This window comes from Nycticebus coucang, chromosome 2 (assembly GCF_027406575.1).
Source record: "Nycticebus coucang isolate mNycCou1 chromosome 2, mNycCou1.pri, whole genome shotgun sequence".
NCBI classification, from domain to species: Eukaryota; Metazoa; Chordata; class Mammalia; order Primates; family Lorisidae; genus Nycticebus; species Nycticebus coucang.
In genome coordinates, this window is record NC_069781.1 from 41,222,017 (window position 1) to 41,241,847 (window position 19,831).

A 19,831-nucleotide genomic window follows, 5' to 3' on the forward strand; every position below is an offset into this window, starting at 1 on the left:
ATGCGTTCAGCCCTATTTGAGAAGGTTATGCCACATAAGCACAGTCAGGACTGTTTCAGTGACTCCTCTACCCTCCTTCCTCATCCCTTGATCCTTGGAACAAAGTCTATAACTTTCTTTACTTCCAAACTCCCAGATGATCTCCTTTTATTATACACACTCTACTGACAGTGATCTACTAATCTGTACCCCAGAGGGTGTGTGGGCATCCTGATCAGGGGCCGGGATTTGTCTTACTCATCTATGAACCCTAAGCTCCTAGCACAAGACCTGGCACAAAGGAAATATCTAGTGAATGTTGAATGAATACGAGTGAATGCTTTTTACTCAGACTTATCACTCTGTATGATTCAGGCCAAGATTAAGCAGCAGTTTATTTGAATATATAGTAAACATTTGAAGGGGATGGCTGGGAAATGGAGGGGCTTCTCAAGGTCGTGTCCAGGGCAGGATAGGGGGCCCATGGGCAGTTGACCTGCTTACAGGGCAGTGGAAGCCCGAAACTTCTGGGTCAAACAAAACACAGCAGCTGTGAGGGCCGTGCACTGACGGGCTAGGAGTTTCACACTCAGGTCATGGTAGCCCCTCTCGCAGGTCAATTTAGCGGCCTCTACAAACTGGTGGTAGGTGTATACCACATCCCTGAGGTTCCTGGCTGCTTCCCTGTGCCGGGCTGAGCAGTGGCTGCAGTCTGTGAGCTGAAAGCACAGGCCAGCCAGTTGGACCAAGTACTGGAAAGTGTCACGCACAGCACCCTGTCTCTCTTCGGGGGACTGGTCTATTTTGATAACATGCTGACAGCTCGACAGAAGCTTCTGGGAGCCCATGCAGAGGCGGCTCCGGCTTTCAGAAAAGTGCCAGGTGCACTTCTCTGGGGGATGTTTGTTTCCTATCCCCCAGGAAGTTTCTAAAATGTCTTGTAGCTCTAGCAAGCTCTCCATGAGTTGGATGAAGCCCTCTGGGGGGCTGGCAGGAGTGGCCCTCAGCTGTCTCAGAGCTCTGGAGCAGTACTCTGGCCAGATGTGGTTTGTCCCTGGCAGGGGCACCGCACTGCAGCTGTGGGCTCTGGCAGACCTCCAGGGCAGAACCATCTGGCTTCCTGCAGAGGGCGGCGAGGTGAGGGGAGCTGTGGGGTGTGCGTCTAAGTCCCTGTCTTCTTCCTCTGTCTCAGGCTGTGGGCCACGGAAGCAAGTGGCATAGGAGAATTGACAACTGCACTGCTCCATCCCAATCCTTGGGGCCTCTGTGTCATTCATGCCTGCAAAACCCAAAGAGGTGGCCATCCTGAGACCCGCAGAAACTTCAGGATGGATTTCTGGAGCAAAGCATAGAAAAGAATTCTCAGCAGGAAGGCAGATGCTAGAGCTGTTGTCTTTGTTTTCTGAAAGTGAGCAATGGTTTGAAGCTTCTAAGTGAGGCTCCTCTTGTGGACATGGTAGTACCTTTGGCAAAGAAGGCCCTGGCACCCACTGAGAGGCACCCCTAGGGATTGTATCTTCCCCTATCACCTGGTTAGGTGGCTCTGTCTTGACTCTTTCTAGAGGGAAGTTTGATGAAATGGTTGGCTCCTCACGTAAAAAATCAGGGTCTAAATCCAATTCTGCCAATAGTTTTTGTTCTTGGGCCTGGAAGGCCTGACCTAAGGTTTCTTTACTTTGTCCTTGAGGTTCTCTGGGGGTATGTGGTGGGGTCTGCTCAGTCTTTGTTATGGGAGCATCCAAGGAGAGGGAGGTTATTATTTCACTAGCTGGAGTATTAGCATCAAGAGCCTGTGAAACAGCATTTGACACGTCACCCTTGAGGTCATCTGAATCCTTCCTCGATTCCTCCTGAAGTAAGTTGGTGCCATTTTTGTTTGTAACTTCTCCATCATTTTCCAAAGATAGTTGTCCTTGTTGCTTTTCCTTTGTAGGCACAGAAGCCATCTTCTCTCCTGAATTTATTCCACATTCATCACTTCTAGGCCCATCTCTCGGAGATGACAAAGGCTCTGTGTACTTGGAGGCAGTTTCTTGCATATGATTTCTAAAAAAAGATCCCAACCCCATTTCCAACTGGACTCCTCCCATCTCCAGTGTGTCTCTTTGAAAGACATTATGTGACCCTGAGCTTATGGGCAGGCAGACTATGTCTGGGTTAGGGCCACCACCGGAAAGGGAGGAGAAGCTGTCCCCACACTCTGTGGCAAGTTCTTTGGGGACAATGCCATCTGGGTCTTGAAATGAAGATGAGGTTTGGGAAGGCTTTGCCTGAGTAGTATCTGTGCCAAGTAAACTTGGATTGGAACAGTGAGGAGTACTTGCTGAGGAACTTGTAACAGTGGTAATCAAAGGAGCAACTCCAGGATTCTCTTTAGGGTTGGAGTCAATCCGGAGGCGAATGGCAGAAATAGAAGACACTCGAGAATCGATGACAGACTTGGTTTCCATGGTCTCAGGCTCCATCTCCATGACCCTGGAGACTGGGTTTGTGTTCTTGGTTTCCCTCCGGGGAGCCTGCAGGCCTAGGGCCTTGGTTTCTAGGAGGCCAGGCTCACCTTGCACATCCTGCAGAGAGGACACAGTGGGAGAGGGTGCACTGAGGGCCATGTAGGGCTCTCTGTCATAGTAGCACACGTCGTCCATGCTCTCCAGGGAGGCGGATGGCTCCAGGGGAAATGAGACCTGAGAGGTGTAGTCAGTCTGTAGGAAAGACCTTCTTTTCCTCAGGGCCTTGGCATACTTCTTCACCCCTCGCCTTCTGCTTGGCTCTTTTCCATCTGGCCGGGGATTCAGGCTATTCTCAGAACTGCAAGCGCTGGCTTTATTCTGAAAGCTTGTGGCACTGAGTTCTGCATCAGAAACAGCTCTGGGCCCTGGGAGTCAGGAAAGAAAAAAGTACATAAAAAACAAAAAAAATAAAGAGGTTTATAGAGCCTGGGCTCAGGCATTGGGCTTGCCTGCGTTCAAATCATGGCATGTATAACCTTAGGCAAGTTAAATTTTGATCTCCTCATTTGCCTCATCTGAAAGATGGGATCTGTAAACATGATAGACTTATCTTTAAATTTTTGATTGCCCAAAATTTTTACTGTCTTTTGGTTGAAGTACCTCAACTTCTTTTCAGGGAATGACATCTCCACCAGAACTGCTAATGAAGATGCCTTGTCCATATCAGCCAAGTGATTAGATTCATGACCTGTCCAGCCAGCTATAAATTCCTCAGAATTTCAAACCCTAACACATTGATTAAAAAATAATAAAAGTAGAGTCCATTCTTTCCAGCCACAATATCCTGTAAGAAATCCTACTACCCAGGCTCCTGGTGGGGGTGCCGTCCATTTCTGAACCCAGTTCTTCAGGCTTGCCAATAATACTATGAGCTATCTTTTGTCCTTGTACCATTTTTTTCTTTGTGTTTATATTAACCCACGTCTGTTAGTACCAGGGGTTCCGATCAGTGCTGCCATGCAGGTTAAGTGAATTAGTGCATCACTGTAAAGCATCTGGCACAGAATGCCTGTGCCTAGCAGGTGTTCTCTAAAAGAGAGTTGCTGTTGTTACTGTCATTTCATGTGTGAGGGTTCTGAAGGCACTTTCTTTTGACAAAAAGGGGCCAAAACTCTCAGTCATAGCATGAGGGATTTTGTGCATGCTGGGACGGATCTTTCTGAGAGGAGAAGCACACTTGTAAAGAAGACCTGGGAATCAGCCAGAAGGAATTAGGCTCCGAGCCCAGCACTGGAGAAGCAGAGAGCTAGTATACTCAGACCAATCATTTCCCACCCGGCTGCACATGATTAAAAATCTTATTAAATGCAGGGCTCCCCACAATTCCTAATTCAGAATCTCTGAAGCTAGGAGTGAGGAACCTATACTTTTCATTTATTTATTTTTTTTGGAGACAGTCTCTCACTTTGATGCCCTGGGTAGAGTGCCTTGGTGTCATAGCTCACAGCGACCTCTCAAATTTGAGCAATACTCTTGCCTCAGCCTCCCAAGTAGCTGCAACTATAAGCATGCACCACAACACAGGGCTCATTTCTCTATTTTTAGTGGAGACAGGGTCTCACTCTTGCTCAGGCTGGTCTCAAACTCCTAAACTTGAGCAATCCACCCACCTTGGCCTCCCAGAGTGCTGGGATTACAGGTGCGAGCCACTGCACCCCACTGGAATCTATAGTTTTTAAATAAGGCCCCTCAGGTGATTCTGATGCCCCACCATGTTTGGGAGCTGTTGCCATAGGCTACCAATAGCCACTGAGCACAGAAGTTTTTGAGGCCTAAATTAGGAGAGGCTCTCACAGTGAGTCAGGGGCTGGACAAGAACCTGGGGGCAATAACCCAGTTTTAGACTGTCTTCTCAACACTACACTGGCTCCCAGTGAAAAACAGACCATACAGTATGAAGCTTATGTCCTTGGTTAGATTCTCATGTGTCTCCCTGTCTAATGGTCTCTGTCATGACCCTGTTCTACCCCTAGCACAACAGCTAGCCTGGCAGGGTAAGCGAGGGGCACAGAAAGCTGTTGGCTGGGTTCTTTGGGAAGTAAGTGCATGGTCTGGCCATGGTGTCTCCTTTCCCTCGCAGAATAGTCAATTATTAAACTCAGGGTAGATGGTGAAGAGTTCACTCATTAATTTAGCAACAACTGCCAAATGCTGTGTGCCAGGGACACACAGTCCCTGCACTCAAAGTTCTCAGTCTAGTGATGGAAAGAAACATCAACACAAAATCATACAAATAAATACAGGCAATGCTAAGTGCAAGGCCGGAAAAGCCTTAGGGTGCTTTAAGAACGAGTGACAGAGATAGAGGGACCTGCCCTGGTCTCAGAAGTCCAGGAAATGTTCCCTGAGGAAGTAAGCTTCCAGCTGGGGACCTGGTAGATGGCACCAGCAGCCAAGAATCAGAGTAAGGAATGTTTGGGACAGAAAGAGCAGCACGTGCAAAGGCTGGAGGTGAGAAAGACATTGGCACTTGTAAGCTGGGTGGGGTGGTGAGCATCTGTAGTCCCATCTAACTGGGCAGGGTGAAAGGAGAGGACCACGTAAACCCAGGAGTGAAACTCAAATCCAGCTGGGGCAAAATAGCAAGACACTGTTTGAAAAAAAAAAAAATCAAAACGAGAAGTTGTCACTGTGAAAAGTGGCCAGGAAATCTCTGTGGCGAGCATGGCAGGAATGTAGAGAGAGAGAGAGATGTAGAGACCATGTCATGATGGCCTTAAAGGGTCTCACAGGGCTTATGAAAGATCTGGCATTTTTCCCCAGAGCATGGGAGACCAGGGAGTAGGGACTCAGAGAGCAAGAGGAAAGGGCCACAGCCGTCCTATCACCTAGTAGTCTCCCTCGATATCTCTATTTTCCAATATTTTTCCTTCAGCATATGGTATGAGCAAGTGTGTGCATGAATGTATGTGCACATGTATGTGTCCTGCAAGGATCTCTGATCAGCTTTGGGAATGATTTCATGTGGAAACACACTCCACGTTCTTTGTGGAAGAATGTATGAGGAACTTGATAGGGACAGAGGCAACACATCCCTCACCTTTTTCCTTTTCTTTTTTTTTTTTTGAGACAGTTTCATTTTGTCATCCTCGGTAGAGTGCTGTGGCGTCACACCTCACAGCAACCTCAAACTCATGGGCTTAAGCAATTCTCTTGCCTCAGCCTCCCAAGTAGTTGGGACTACAGGCGCTCACCACAATGCCTGGCTATTTTTTTGACATGGGGGTATCGCTCTGGCTTAGGCTGGTCTTGAACTTGTGAGCTCAGGCAATCTACCTGCCTCAGCCTCCCAAGTGCTAGCATCACAGGCGTGAGCCACCGCGCCCAGCCTTTTCTTTTTTGAGTCTTGCTTTGCCACCCAAGCTAGAGTGCAGTGGCATGGTAGCTCACTGCAACCTTAAACTCCTGGGTTCAAGCAATCCTCCTACCTCAGCCTTCCCAGTACTGGACTATAGGCACTTGCCACCATTCCCAGCTAGATTTTCTATTTTTAGTAGAGATAGGGGTCTCATTCTTGCTCAGGCGGGTGTCCTCCTGCCTCAGCCTCCTAGAGTGCTAGCATTACAGACATGAGCCACTGTGCCCAGCCCCCTACCTTCTGACTTCAGGGTCACTTGGCATCTAAAAGTCCTTGCAGGACTATTGATGGCCTATCAGTCAGGTTCTTCTTGCTTTGAGGTCTCATTTAATGCAACTTCAGTGTCAATAATGACAGTGGATTTCCGTTGTTGGGTAGTCCTATCAAACCTTTTTCTTTTTTGTAAATTCTATCCCACAAGGCCCAGCCCATTTGCCACCTCTTCTGGAAGCCTTCCCTGATTTCTATTGCTGAATGAATCCCTCCAATTTGCTTGTCCACAGAACTCTGAACCTCCCTTGCAACCCTGACTTGAAGCCATGACACTTGTAGTTTGGTAGAATCCAGCTCTGCCTTCTCAAAAGTGGACAAGGCCCAGTTTTACTCATAAGTCCTCCTCCCAAGCTTGGCCCTGGGCCCTGGGCCCTGGTGGGTACTCAGGAGCTGCCTGCTATGTCTATAGACTTGCTGGGACGGACTCACCTGAGAGGGTGTCTGGGGGTGTGAGCTTATCAGCTGCATCATAGTATTCCTCATCTGAGCTGCCATCCTCAAAGGCCAGTGGTGGGTGCAGGGCCAGGGCTTCCACTGTGGAGCTGGGCTGGGCCTCAGTCCAGCCTTGCTGACCCCAGGCTAGTGGGGCTCCCCACTGTCGGGATACTGTGCTGTCTGAACTGTCGCTCAGGTGGCTGGCCAGGGAGATGTTGGAGCACAGGCTATAGTAGTTGGTCCGGCTGCCTTCATACAGCCTGACTGCATTCAGTTCTGGTCTCCAGCTGAATGTCTCAGGAGTAAGACTCTCAGAAAACTCTGTTTTCTGGCACTGAGGGTTGGCTTTCTGGGCCAGATCCAGGAGACAGAGGAAGCCACTGGTTTCAATCCTGCTCTTTTCCTCTTGGCTGTGAGAATCAACACTCTCCAGGAGGCCTGGGGAGCCAAAGTGCAAGAAGGGGGACCTACTGGAGGAGCAGGCATCTAAATCATCCTCTTCCAGGGCATCCATGGACTCGCTTGAGCCACTGGTCCTGGAGCCTCGGCTCTCAGTGTTGGCTGAGTTGGACGCCTCGGACTCGGCGCTGTCTGTCACGCTGCTGGCCCCACATGTGTTAGGGTCTCTCCTGGCTATCTCAGGTGTGGGGCTGTTCCCAGAAGTCTGCTCTTCCTTTACAAGTGGTCTACAGGGGCCCAGCTTCACCAGGTGTCTGTCGGAGAGAGGCTCTAGTATGCAGTCCATTTCAGAGGACTCCTCTGAATCGCTGCAGGCCCTGGATTCGTAGCCTGCAACATGGGGACACCAAGGATTATAAAACAGCATCCCGGGACCAGCATGTGGTTGTGTGTCCTCCCACCCCTGCTACACTGGCAGATATGAAAACCGAGGACCAAAAGGGTGACTGGCCCAAGATCGCACTAGACTAACCCAGAATGTGAGGGATGCCAAATACCATGCTATCCAAGCCACCTGTCCCACATCTGTGTGAGCCACCTGAAGGAGACATGTTTAACTCCATCTCTACTTACAAGGAGATCTATCTCTTCATGGAAACATGATGGCTACTTAATTAGATTTCATTTTGCCATGGATAGCATCACCCAGGTCTGCTAAGCCCCTCACCGAATCTCAGCTCTGTCCTGTCTGGATTCAAAGCAGATGGGGAATCATATTTAAAAAACAAACAAACAGATCCTTTTCCTAACCTTGAGTACTGAGTCAAATCTCTAGGAAGTAAAGCCTAAGAATCTGTATTTTTAGCAATTTTATGGGGATTCTGAGGCTGGTAGGCAGCATCTGGCTGAGGTCTGGCCGTGAAGATCCACTGGTACTAGGCGCCTTTCAGGACGGCGAAAACTGAAGGTTTTCAGGGAAGGTCCTCGGAAGGATTCAGGGCAGGAAGGTGAAGAGCAGTGAGACAGGTCTCCAATTTCATTTCCTCCAAAAGCCTCCAGAGTTAGCGTTCTAACACTTTTCTCTGATCATAATACAAGCTGCTAAACTTCCCTGAGAGCTTCCCTTGGCTACAGGAAAGAGCTTAACCTCTCCTACTGGAGTTAAAAACAATCACTGTATGGCACTGACGCGGAGCCCTGACAGGACAGACCTGCCCTTCTTCAGCATCTAGTTCACCTCACAGGACAGCCCCCACTCAGGATGGCCATGATACTCCTCAGCAATCTAGGCCACCTCCCAGGATGAGGAAGGCCCAGACGCTACTCAGTAGTCTCATCCCCCACTTAGGATGGCCCACGTGCCCCTTAGTGGTACAGTCTGCCTCACAGGACAGCCCAGACTCTCCTCCGCTGTCTAGCCCCTCACACAAAGGCCCTGAGTCTCATCAGCAGTCACATCTATCTCACAAGACGAAGGGACCATCCTCAGAAGGGTCCATAAGGGACCATCCTCAGAAGTCTAATACCCTCAGAGGTTGGCCCTCACCTTCCTCAGCAGTCCAGTCACTTCCACAGGATGGCTCTGACCCTCAGCTGCCTAGGCCTCCTCATAGGACAGCGCTGACCCTCCTCAGTACTCTTTTTTTTTTTTTTTTGTAGAGACAGTCTCACTTTATCACCCTCGGTAGAGTGCCATGGCATCACACAGCTCACAGCAACCTCCAACTCCTGGGCTTAAGCGATTCTCTTGCCTCAGCCTCCCGAGCAGCTGGGACTACAGGCGCCCACCACAACGCCCGGCTATTTTTATATTTTTTTTTTTGGTTGCAGTTCAGCCGGGGTCAGGTTTGAACCCGCCACCTCGGTATATGGGGCTGGCGCCTTACTGACTGAGCCACAGGCACCGCCCCACTCCTCCTCAGTACTCTTGTCCAGCTCACAGAATACCCCAGACTCTCACCAGCAAGATGACTCTTACCTTCCTCAGCAGTCTAATACATGACATAGGACAGTCCTGACCCTCCTCAGCGCTCTTGTCGCCCTCATAGGACACCCCAGATCCTTACCAGCAAGATGACCCTTACTTTTCTCAGCAGTCTAACACACTTCATGAGACAGCCCTGACCTTATTCAGAAGACTGGTCACCTCACAGGACAACCTTTACCCTCCTCTGCTGTTTAGTCCACCTCACAAGATATGCAGAACCCTCCTCAGGCGTCTAGTCCTCTCACAGAACAACCTAGACTCTCCTCTACAGTCTAATTCACCTCCCAAGATGGTCTTGATGCTCCTCAGCAGTACAGATCCCCTCACACAGGATGTCCTTGACCCTCACTCACAAAGGATGGCCACAACCTTCCTCAGCAGCTTATCCTCCACACAGGTTGACCTTGACTCCTCCTTCAGTCTAGTTTTCTTTCTCACAGGATGGCCCTGACTCCTCCTTCAGTCTAGTTTTCCCTATCCCAGGATGGCTTATGTCCCTTTTCAGCATCCTTATTGCATCTTCTCACAGTATGGCCCACCTCCTCCTAAAATCCTGGTCAGTCCCTGCAGGATGCTCCAGCCACCCAAGAGCTTCTCATAGATCACAGCCTTGTCCTTGTATCATGCCTCCATGTCCCCTCTGCCTCAAATGACCTCTCCTCCTTCCTTTGCCTGGTTAACTCCTGGTTAACTTAAGATCTATTTCAAATTCATCTTCCTCTAGAACACTTTCTCTAGTCACTATTTCCTACCCACCTCCCACCACTCATTTCGGTAACAGCACTGCTCCCCCACGGTGCTGTCTCCCTAACCAGACTCTGAGGTATCATCCCCCTCCTTCACAAATATGTTGTATAAAAACAAAGGTAACAAATACCCCAAACTCATCACTGCCTATTTTACTGTATTATACGTGTATTATTATCTATTCCACTGAGATGATTTATGCCTATTTCATGTATATAGGAGAAATACTACATGAGAGGTGCCACTGAGCAACTTCTTCCTGTCTTCACATTCAGTGACATTACCTTAGGGACTTGAAATTAGACAAGGGGAGAGTTTTATCCCACAGAATTAAGCAAGTATTTCAAATCAGAATTTTTTTGCCCTGCAGAGATAGATGTTAGCACTTATCAGCATACCAATGGAAAAAGGCTGCATCAGCAGTACAGAAACAAAAGCCCGAAGGAAACTGGGAGTTGGCCTGGGACACGCTCTCACCTGCCCTCCACTTCTTTATTCCCTCTAGTCTGCAGGTACCCTCTTTTTCCAAACATGTGAGGTTGAGAATTTCTATTCTAATTCCAGTCATCTACTTCCTGAACAAGTAAGTGGCATTTCTTTTTGATAAGAAACAATGATAAAATACAGTAGATCTTAGAGATGGTTTTAGGAAATACTACAGGGAATCAGAGATTTTCTTTTTGTTGAGACAGAGTTTGACGCTGTCACTCTGGATAGAGTGCTCTGGTGTCATCATAGTTCACAACAACCATAACTCCTGGGCTCAGGCTATCCTCTTGCCTCAGCTTCCCGAGTAGGTGGGACTACAGGCACAGCCACCACACCTGGCTAGTTTTTCTATTTTTAGCAGCGTCGGGGGTCTCATTCTTGCTCAGGCTGGTCTTGAAATTCACACTACTTGGCCTCCCAGAGTGCTAGGATTACAGATGTGAGCCACTGTGCCTGGCCAAATCAGAGATTTTCAACAGCATTCCTTGGCTTTCAGATTATTTCAGGTGCAAAGAAATCTTCTCGATTTAGTATTCAGGAAAGATCAATAGTTAACTAGGAATAAATGAAGAAATAGTTCTCATCTCTGTAAGTTGAAACCTCAGCTTGGTTTAATTTACCACTTTTAGCCTGTCCTTACCTACAAGGCCAGTGAGATGGGCCTGTTCTTACTAGGGCAAGACTCAATGCCTCACCTTCTTCAGCAGATACCCGGTGCACTGGTTTGTTTCCAGACCAGAGGAAAATGCAGGTAACTGGGTCAACAAACAGCCTGTAGTACCCAGCAATTAGGCAGGCTAGGTCTTTTGCACTGTTGGATTCTAGCAGCAAAGTCAGAACCTTGGAAAGCAAAGAGAAATTTCATGTTTATCAAATATCAGAGGGCAGTCTGAAGACTGACAGTGCTACCATGTCAGGCCAATGAGAGATTCCAGGTAAATCCAGCCATAGTCAACCAGCAGGTCTCATAGTGCCCCATATTCTCACCTGAAAGGCTTAAATGAACATATATACATATACACAGATACAGACATAATCAGACCTGTACTCAACATGTGCACACACACTCCCACACACGCATATTCACACATGCAGGGAAGGTTCCTCTCATCCAGTCTGTACGCTTTCTCCTGCCTCTCCATCCTCTACCCCAGACTCCCATCCCAACCACCCCACCCTATCCCACTCAGGCATGTGACAGGGACTCTTCAAGACTTGACCTAGAAAAGGAGCAAGAACAAGTGGAGAAGGAAGACGGTGATAAGAATGAAGCAACATTCTTGGGCATGCTGGGATTAAATCAAAGGAGGGCAGGATAAATGTAAGACCTTTCAGAGAGGTCCAGGATGTACCCTGTCCTATTTGCCCATTTTAATTTTTGCCACTCAAAACTCTTGGGCAGCCATCTGGTCTCATGCACATGTAGTAAAAACTCTCTTCTGTATTCCTAAGTTTCTGAACCTAGTAGGAACTTTTCCATCAGTAGAGAACATGGTCCAGCTTAGTTTATACAAAAACCTTTCATAGCCTTCCCAGGAAAATCCACTGTTAGCCACTTTTCCCTTTGATGGGACAGGATGGACAATTCATCCTCTTAAGCAGATGTTGGACATTAGGCTTATTATCCAAAACTCATATAAACTACCTTAGAATAATTTAGCCCCCAATTCCAGAAGCTGGATTCAGAATCTCTCCCCATTGTGTTACCTTGACATCCTGAAGATACACTTTGACCATGCTCACTTTCTCAGACTCTTCTGTTAGCTCTATACGGCTGATGTTTGCAAACTCTGCCAATGTGGATATGATGTTGAGTTTACTATTGATAATCTGGCTAATCCCATACTTGGCTCCAATTAGAAGGGCAATGTAGGATTCTCTATCCTGTAACTGCAGAGGGGTAGAAGGGGAATTAGTTTCTATTCATAAGAGAAAATATGCTGCACATGTAAGAAATAATACCTCTCTATAAACTTCTTCATCCTTATGTTACGCCCCTGGACCATTGCCTAACTTGGGCCCCAACTACAATTAAATCAAGTATAAATGTATTTACCATAAGACCCTTTCCAACACAGCATGCAGCCACAGGACTATCACCTGTTCCATAAATACAACCTGTATTTTCATACTTATATTCATGCTCTGCCTTTCTTTTGGAATTCCTTCCCTGCTACTATTACCTGTTTGAATCCTGATCCTTCTTTAAAAGCTTTCATCAAAACCTACTGCCTATAGAAAGCATCTGCCTAATCTCAGCCTCCTTGAAAAAGATTAGTCACTCTCCTCTTGGCTGTGCTCACACCATTTCCTCTGTACTTCTCTGATAGCACTGAGCACTTATGACTTTGTATTGCCATTATTAGGATTCAAGTCTGTTGTTCTATCTCAAGTCCCTTGACAACACTTTTATCACTATTTGTAAACCCCAGTGCCCTGCAAGCACCCTGAGCCAGGTCAATGTGTTTGGTTGCTTTTCCCATCATCAGTTCTTCTCTAAGTGGAGGGAGACTGGGGAAAGGAACTGGACAGCTGGGACAAGGCAGGATTAGCTTTAGAAAAAGTGGAAAGCTTCCTTTCTGGCTTCCTTTTTCACCTTTTGGCTATTCTACTTATACAAAGATTCCAACTATTTTTTCCCTTCTTCTATCTGATTCTCTTCCTTTCTCTTAAAACATTGGTTCTCTACCTACATTGTTAGGTCAACGGTCTGATTAAATTGACCCATCACTGTAAATGACTTAGAAGCACACCAAATCCTCTTAAACAACTTTTATTAATATGTATTTTTTAAAAATCCTCTAATTGGGGGTGGTGCCTGTGGCTCAGTGGGTAAGGCACCAGTCCCATATACCGAGGGTGGTGGGTTTGAACCCAGCCCCAGCCAAACTGTAAAAAAAAAAAAAAAAAAAAAAAAGAAAGAAAGAAAACCCCTCTAATTGGTAACTGGGTGTGTGCTGGAGAGTTCTTGGGCTGACAGTGATGGGGAAGAGTCCCCTTCCAGACCTGGATTACTAAAAAGTGCATGCTCTAGACCCACGTTCCAAAAAAGGAGGAATTAAAATGGGAACAGAGCACAGGGTCTTCTGCTTCTCTTTTCCATTCTCAGGCCCACCCCTCAGTTATTCCAGTCTTCTGAACAATTGGGGCCCCAGCCCAGCAGTCTAACATTCCTCTCTTTCATGATTTCTAAACTTTCTGTTACACCAGAATGCCTTTCCTCCATACTGAAGTCTGGTCCAATCCAACCTTCTTGCCCTCTCTTAATCCTTTCTCCTCCCTGTGCTCATCCTGAAGCTAGCAGTGTTCTGTCTTCAGACTCTGCAGCAATAGCTCTGTACATACCTCATGGCTTTTGCCGTGTCTTATTAGGTAGCTTGTTTTGTCCTTTGATTCAACTCTGCCTTCCCCACCATCTATCACAGAGCTAGTACCAAACAAGCCTAAAAATACTTGCCAATGGTGTACTTATTAGCTTCTTTTTCTTTCATTCTTTTTTTTTTTTTTTTGAGACAGAGTCTCACTTTGTCGCCTTTGGTAGAGTGCCGTGGCATCATAGCTCATAGCAACCTCAAACCCTTGTGGGCTCAAGCAATTCTCTTGTCTCATCCTCCCGAGTAGCTGGAACTATAGGCACCCACCACAACGCCCACCTATTTCTGTAGAAGAGGTCTCGCTGGGGCTCAGGCTGGTCTCGAACTTGTGAGCTCAGGCAATCCATCCACCTCAGCCCCCCAGAGTGCTAGGATTACAGGTATGAGCCACCGCGCCTGGCCCTTATTAGATTATTGAACAAGTTCTAGTACATGATAGAGTTCTCAGGAATTCATTGATTTTTCAGATGACCTCTAAGTTCTCTTATAATAGTAGGTTTCCACAGTTCTCTAATACATACCATTAAAGTAGCATTAAAGATTTTCCCACCATACGTCTTGAGTTCCCCAAGGATCTGCAGATAATTCAAACGTAGCTGAGCAGCAGAAATAAGTTGCTTAAATTAAAAAAAAAAAAGTTGAAGTCAGAGTTATTCAGTTTCCTAAAATCCAGTCAAAGTTGAAAATGTTTTCCCTGAGGTCTCACAACAGACAGTTTGATGGGTCAGCAGAAGCCACTGCTACATTACCTTCTGCCGGGGTTCCAGCAAGTTTTGGTTCCTCTTCATGTGGAAACTAATGGCTTTCTTGATGTCTTTGCCTTTCATATTTCGAAGTAAAGTTGGAGAGATAAAGTTTTCTATTCCCCAGTCTTTCCTGCCATGAAACATAGGAGGCAAGAAGGCCCATTTTTACAGTGCACTTGGCTCTAATGAAGAGCATAATTACATTTGATTCATCATTTAGTGTTCCCATAATATAGCAATTATGAGCCTCTTTCTGCAGCGGAATACACACACACACATATACATATTTTCATAGATATACACATACACGTATACCCTCCAGAAAAATCACCATAGCCATTCAGGAATTAAGCCCCACTGATCATTCTGGAAGCTCATTACTCTCAGTGTGGTGTGATATTTCATTAATCAGAGCAGGTGTTCTCAATCTCTTTCACTATAACATGTGTGACAAATCATGCTAGTGCACACGTGTAACACTCTCATGGAGCAGTCACGCTCCAGAATGATGCCAGCCTGGCACCCTCAAAATCCCCACACCAACTTGTTAAAAATGTACATTTTGGGGTCTTGCTCCCTAGAGATTTGACTCAATACCTCAGGGCAAGGGGCTAGAATCTGTTGCATTTTTAAATTATGATTCCCCATCTGATTTTGATGCCTGGACGGGAGAAAGCTGAGATGTGAGGAAGGGCTTAGTAAACCTGAGTGATGCCGCTCAGAATGACTCTAAGCTAAGAAACAGGAGGTATTGGAACCCTAGGACTTGAAACTACCCTAGTAGGGGTATAATGGAATAGGAATTTGTTCACGCTCCTAGGAAAAGTTAATTTCTAAGGTGTTCGACACTGAAGTTGTCAACTGATTTCCCAAGATATCCTTTTAGGAACTGAGAATTTACAAGGGGAATCTATGTCATCCCATCTGGACTTGGCTTCTGTCCCAGAGGAGCAGCCAGGTTCTGACGTCTGGGGGAGACAGGCTGAGATGGAAAGACAACAGACAGATAGATGGGTAGGTGGGTGAATATCAGCTTTCTGCGGCATCTGGCCATTCTGGCCAGGGGCCAACATGTTATAAATACAAGGCGGCCACTGTCCCCTGCTACTCACTCTATATACTTCAAAGAGATCTTCTGTGGCTGGGCACATGCATAGATGCGCTCCTGGATGTGCAAGGCTGCGAGTCGGAGTGCAGAACTGCATTTCATTTCTATAGCAAAGCGTTCCTGGAGCACATCGCTGCAGCTCTAGAAGAGATTGGATAGAACATTTGGGAAATAAGAACAGACATATTGTGCCCCCGTAGATCTCTCAGGAAAGGCAGCAGGACGGAGCTCAGCTTTGAGAGTTGGCTCTGACAGTCCTTGGCCATGTGACCTTGGTGAAGTTACTAAGACTCTGTGAGCACTGGTGTCTCCCATTGCTAAGTGAAGATAGTTAAATCTACCTTACGTACTTTCTATGAGGTTTAAATTAGGTGATAAATATATATGAAAACAAGTATAAGGCACACATTATATAATATAACGTATTGATGGCATTGTTGTTGTTATTTTTTTCTGCAACCATTTCTCTAAGACTTTGGACAAGTCAATCTACCTAGTCTGAATGATCTCATCTATAAAATGGCTATGCTTCCCAAATAATCTTTTTCATCCAGAATAAAAACAACATAGTAACTCTCAACTAAGGGGGGGCACCAGGCTAGGGGTCAAGGAATGATCAAGTAGGTGGTTCTGCCACTAAGTGGGTAACCCAGACAAACCACAAGAACCTTCTAAGACTTAGTTTCATCATCTCTAAAATGAGGCTTTGAAGCACTACAGCCTCTTTTACATAGCCATACAAACTAATTCTAAAAAATCCTGAAATGATATTAGAAAGTATATCATCTACATTGAAGACTAAGCCTAAGTTTTATTATTATATTGTAAATCTCCTAACATAGCAACTCAGGGACAGAAAAGGGAATTCGGAGGGATAATCATGCCCATTCCCCTTCAGAGAAAGATAATCCCTACCAGGGAATTGCTTAATTGCCTGGAGCTCATGTTCAAAATAACCTATCATGCCATCATTAGGAACAACCACTGTTATTTTAGGCAGCACAGACATAGTCACCTGCAGATAGAGATATTCAAAGGCCACAGGATCTTCTTTCAGGAGGTCCAGAGGGTCCTTGGGAACAAAACACACCCTGAAGAGGCAGCGGTAGTCATGTGACTCTTCCCTTTCTACCACCTGTGATGGGTGAGGGAGAAACTATCAGTCTTCTAACTGCCTTTGTCTTTGTAGTTATGCCACAATACTACTTTAAAAAATAAAGACAATGAAAGCGAGTCCCCAGAGATTTCAATTTTAGTGTTTCCAAGATAGCCATAAGCCTTTATTCCTAATTTGACTTTCTTTCCTGTTTCCTGTAGGTATAAAATGTAAAAAGATTTAAAAGGGTGACATTTCCCACTCACCCATCTCACAGTTCCCCTTTCCAAAAGAAACCCCTGTTTCCAGTTGCTGTGCGCCCCTTCCAGAGACAGCCTATATCTACGTATACTTGCATTGACACATTTATATTCTTTTCCCTTTCACAAATAATATAATATGCATCATTCTGCATCTTACTTTTTTCACTTAAACTGTTTTAGGGATTTAATTTGATTTTCTTTCCCAGTGCAAATGGAATATAAGTAATCAAAAAGTCTGCAAGCAACAAACCTCTCACAGGTGAGTGACTGGGGTAAGAACTCATCTGCAATGAGGAAAGCTCAAGGGTCTTCTATGAGATCATGCCTAACTCATGTGATTTCCCTGCTTTAAAAGCCTCTTTCCTTTTCCAATTATTGAAATCCTATTCATTGAATAATAGTACACATTTAACAAGTATTTGTTGAATTAACCTGTGTTTGGCTTTAAAATGCTGGTACAAAAATGACTGAAGAACTGAAAGATTGAGTGGTACTCGTGGGTCACCTCTGTTCACTCCTGTCTTGCCATCAGGGATCATCTCAGGTGAAATCCACAAAAAGGGCTGAGACACAGCAACACACGCTTCTCTAACTTCTCGAAGGCAGTTAGTAGGTCTAAGGCAGCAGTTCTCAGCCTGTGGGTCGTGACCCACAGGAATTGTATTAAAGGCTCCTGGCATTAGGAAGGTTGAGAACCACTGGTCTAAGGGAAGATCATCATAGAAAGTGAAAGACTGGGGCCCTATTAGCCTTATTACCTTGAGAACGTTACCTTGAGAACATCACCTTGTTTCTCTAAATCTCTGTCTTCACATCTGCTAAATGAGGATCTTAAATCTGTGCCCTGATGAAAGTTGGTCCTGCTTCTCATCCTGTTATCCCCAGGCTGAGTGAGCGATGCCTTCCGTGGCATGAGAAGTGCATAAAACCTACAGGCATGCTGAGCCCTGTCCTCAAACGTTCTGGCTGAGGCGCACGGCCAGCATGGCCTGGGCCTCCCAGGAGTAGGCGGTTGGGGCTCCTCACCTGCTGGATGAGTTCCTCCTCATGCAGCAGGTGCAGCTGGGAGATGCTGTACTGCTCTTCCAGGGCCAGTGCAAAGTACTCGATACTTCGGATCGACAGCTTCTCCTTCACTGTGAGGATGATGTCCTAACAGGCACAGAGAGGCAAGGGGTCATTCAAGGAAGAGAGAAGCCTTCTCCGACCTTCTCTCTTGCTTTTTGGTGCAGCTAGGGAGAGCAAAAGCCTCCTGATGGGCTCACTGCCAGCTCAAGCAGGCTCCAGGGCCCAGTTGTCAGGCCCTCATGCCCCTGCACACACTGCTCCCCTCTCCTCAGACCCAGCATCACCCACATGGCAGAAGCCCTCTTTCCTCCATGTCCCTGGATTTATCTTCTCTCTGGAATCTTCACTCTGTATCTTCAACTGCTTACTAGACAAAATCCCACCATCTGCTTGTGACACAACGGAGGGAAATTTCTGAACCTTAGTATCTTCATCTGCAAAATGGTGGTAAGGATGTCTATTTCTCGGAGTGACTGACAGAATGGAATCATAATTAATTCTGTGCATGACAGTTCCCATGTCACACTCCCCTTGTTCACTCCAGAGGCCCTCTGTCACTAAGGGCTTTGCTGCCTCTGAGAATTCATACGTGCTGTTCCCTCCGCCTGCTATACTTTTCCCATTACTCGTTACGAGTCTGTTTCTTTCTCTTCCTTCGAGTCTCAGCTCAAATGTTACCTCTTCAGAAAGGCCTTCTCTGGTCATGGAATACAAAGCTAATTGTTCTTGTTATTCTCTGTCCCAGGTTTCTATTTATTTCTTTCATCATTATTTAATATTATTTTCTTTAATTAACAGCTTTATGGTAAAGTTAAGTGAATGTGTTCTAGACCTACACTGGCTGTGTGTCTGTAGATAAAAAGAAAAACACTCCCAGTGTTTTAATCTGTAAAATAGTGATAATATTAACACCTGCTTTATAGGGTTGCTGTGTCCGTTAAGTTAATTTCCCCACAAAGAACAGTACCTGGCAGATGGTGGGTATCCAGTGTGTGCTAACTGCTGGCACCTGTCTTTTTGCTTACTGCCTTTGCCCTGCTGGATGGTGAACTCCCTGAGAACTGACCTTGCCTGTCTTGAGCTTCATTATACATAATATCCAGTGCTTGGCGCTTAGTAGATGCCCAACAAGCTTTCACTTGAGCAATAAATACAAATCAAAAATGTTCTGCTAGAACCTCAAATTCAGTAAGTCCAAACCATTAGGTGCCACTGCTCCTCATGACTCCTGTTCTGAATCCTCTGTCCACCTGTTCCATCACCCCCTCCCCCCAACAACTAACCAGTTCCTAAGTCCTGAAGAGTCTGTTTGCTTCTGCAACTCAGCAGCACTAAGTCAGTGCCTGTCGTGTGCCAGGCATTGTCGTGTGCCAGGCATTGCCTGTCGTGCGCCTTCCTCTTGACTCTGTCTCTTCTTCCCCATTCTTCCAGGCCTACTATAAGCTCACATATTTCTCCTGGCTTTGAAGAACAGTGTCCTATGGATGCCCCCTGCCACCTGTCTGTTTTCCAACTTGCATCTGGAGCAAAGGTTGGCAAACCTATGGACCAAATTCAGTCCACTGCCTGTTTTTGTAAATAAAGTTTTAAGGGAACATAGCCATGTCCATTCATTATTATGGCTGAGTTAACTAGGACAGAAACCCTGTGGCCTGAAAAATGCTAAGATATGTACTATTTGGTTCCTTATAGAAAAAGTTTGCTAACTCCTAATTTAGGGGAACTTGTCAAAGGCTTGTACTGGTTATATTCTCTCTTGCATAAGAACATTCAGTGGCTCCCCAAGGTCCACTGACCAAAATCCAAATATCAGGTTAGTATTCCAGTCTTTCAAGTGTCAGATGCCAACCTACTGCTCCCACTTTATCACCTGCTGCTTATCTCAATGCACCCCACTTGCAAGCCCAAAACATTTGCCAAACTTGCCCATTTCTGGGTTTTTGCTGGTGCTGTTCCCCATGCCTAGATGCCATCTTCAAACATCACTCCTGGCCCACTT

At 46.2% G+C, this 19,831-nt stretch overlaps 1 protein-coding gene across 1 annotated transcript in view; it reads right to left on the reverse strand.

Annotated features, from left to right (window-relative positions):
• Nucleotides 1-356: 356 nt before the first annotated feature.
• The window catches only part of FRMPD1 (FERM and PDZ domain containing 1), a 102,744-nt gene continuing 83,269 nt past the window's right edge, over nt 357-19,831 (reverse strand). The window contains exons 9-17 of the mRNA XM_053578315.1: nt 17,791-17,916; nt 16,421-16,540; nt 15,410-15,546; nt 14,301-14,427; nt 14,073-14,168; nt 11,885-12,067; nt 10,873-11,017; nt 6,550-7,344; nt 357-2,854 (exon numbers count right to left, since the gene is read on the reverse strand). Of these exons, the coding sequence (XP_053434290.1) occupies nt 480-2,854; nt 6,550-7,344; nt 10,873-11,017; nt 11,885-12,067; nt 14,073-14,168; nt 14,301-14,427; nt 15,410-15,546; nt 16,421-16,540; nt 17,791-17,916 (4,104 nt within the window). The 3' untranslated portion in view covers nt 357-479. The remainder of the gene's footprint in view (nt 2,855-6,549; nt 7,345-10,872; nt 11,018-11,884; nt 12,068-14,072; nt 14,169-14,300; nt 14,428-15,409; nt 15,547-16,420; nt 16,541-17,790; nt 17,917-19,831) is intronic.